At 34.9% G+C, this 770-nt stretch overlaps 1 protein-coding gene across 1 annotated transcript in view; it reads left to right on the top strand.

Moving 5' to 3' along the window:
• LOC119594426 (uncharacterized protein DDB_G0290685-like) overlaps nucleotides 1-770 on the top strand; it is a gene marked incomplete in the record, with an annotated part of 4092 nt that overhangs the window by 209 nt on the left and 3113 nt on the right. The window contains 1 exon segment of the mRNA XM_037943487.1: nucleotides 1-19. Coding sequence (XP_037799415.1) covers nucleotides 1-19 — 19 coding nt within the window.

The raw sequence follows: 770 nt of genomic DNA, 5'->3' as shown, positions 1-770 counted from the left end.
TTATACGCAACCGAAGCTGGTAAGTGTGGTTGATTTTATGTATAAGTGGCTGTGAGTGTTTATGGAGGGGGGCACGGAAAAGGTTATAGGATTATTTTAAGAGAATATACTCGTTTCTTTCAGATGTGTCTCGTATAGAAATGGCTTATATATAAAAACTCGTATATATTCATCTGTCCACGTATTCATCTGCAAATCCTTTAATTTTATTTTCACACCTGCAGTCTTATTATACATTCACATTTCTCATACTCATCACCATCATGAGGCACATACCGAATAACATTTGGTAATTAATATTCCTAATTATCTGGTAGACTGTGGTTCTCATTTTATTTAATGAACAGGACCTCCAAATAACCAAAACTAATTTTGTGTATGGATCTCGAACGCTAATGAATATTTTATACGAAGTGACGTTTTTCAAACCCTGTATCTCCGAAAGGTATATGCAAATGAAACCTCGATATTATTTATAGTATCGACAGTCACCTCATATAACTTATTACCGAGAAACGTGAGCTGAGATCATGAAACCCTACACTGCAAATCAAGATTAGTTTCAACATCAGCATTTCTCTGTATTTCTCTATGCCTATTTCGTCAGCCCTCTAAAAGAGGAATAGTGAATTCCGACAAACAAAAAGAAAGAAAGAAAGAAAAATATGTCATTCTACACATGAATGATTCAACTGTTCATGAACGGTCATTGAACAGCAACGAACGAAAATTGCTCAAGTGGCAACTTCTTCACTGACATACATTTGTGA

Source organism: Penaeus monodon, chromosome 33 (genome assembly GCF_015228065.2).
Source record: "Penaeus monodon isolate SGIC_2016 chromosome 33, NSTDA_Pmon_1, whole genome shotgun sequence".
Lineage (NCBI taxonomy): Eukaryota > Metazoa > Arthropoda > Malacostraca > Decapoda > Penaeidae > Penaeus > Penaeus monodon.
This window is presented reverse-complemented; position numbering and strand designations above follow the sequence as displayed.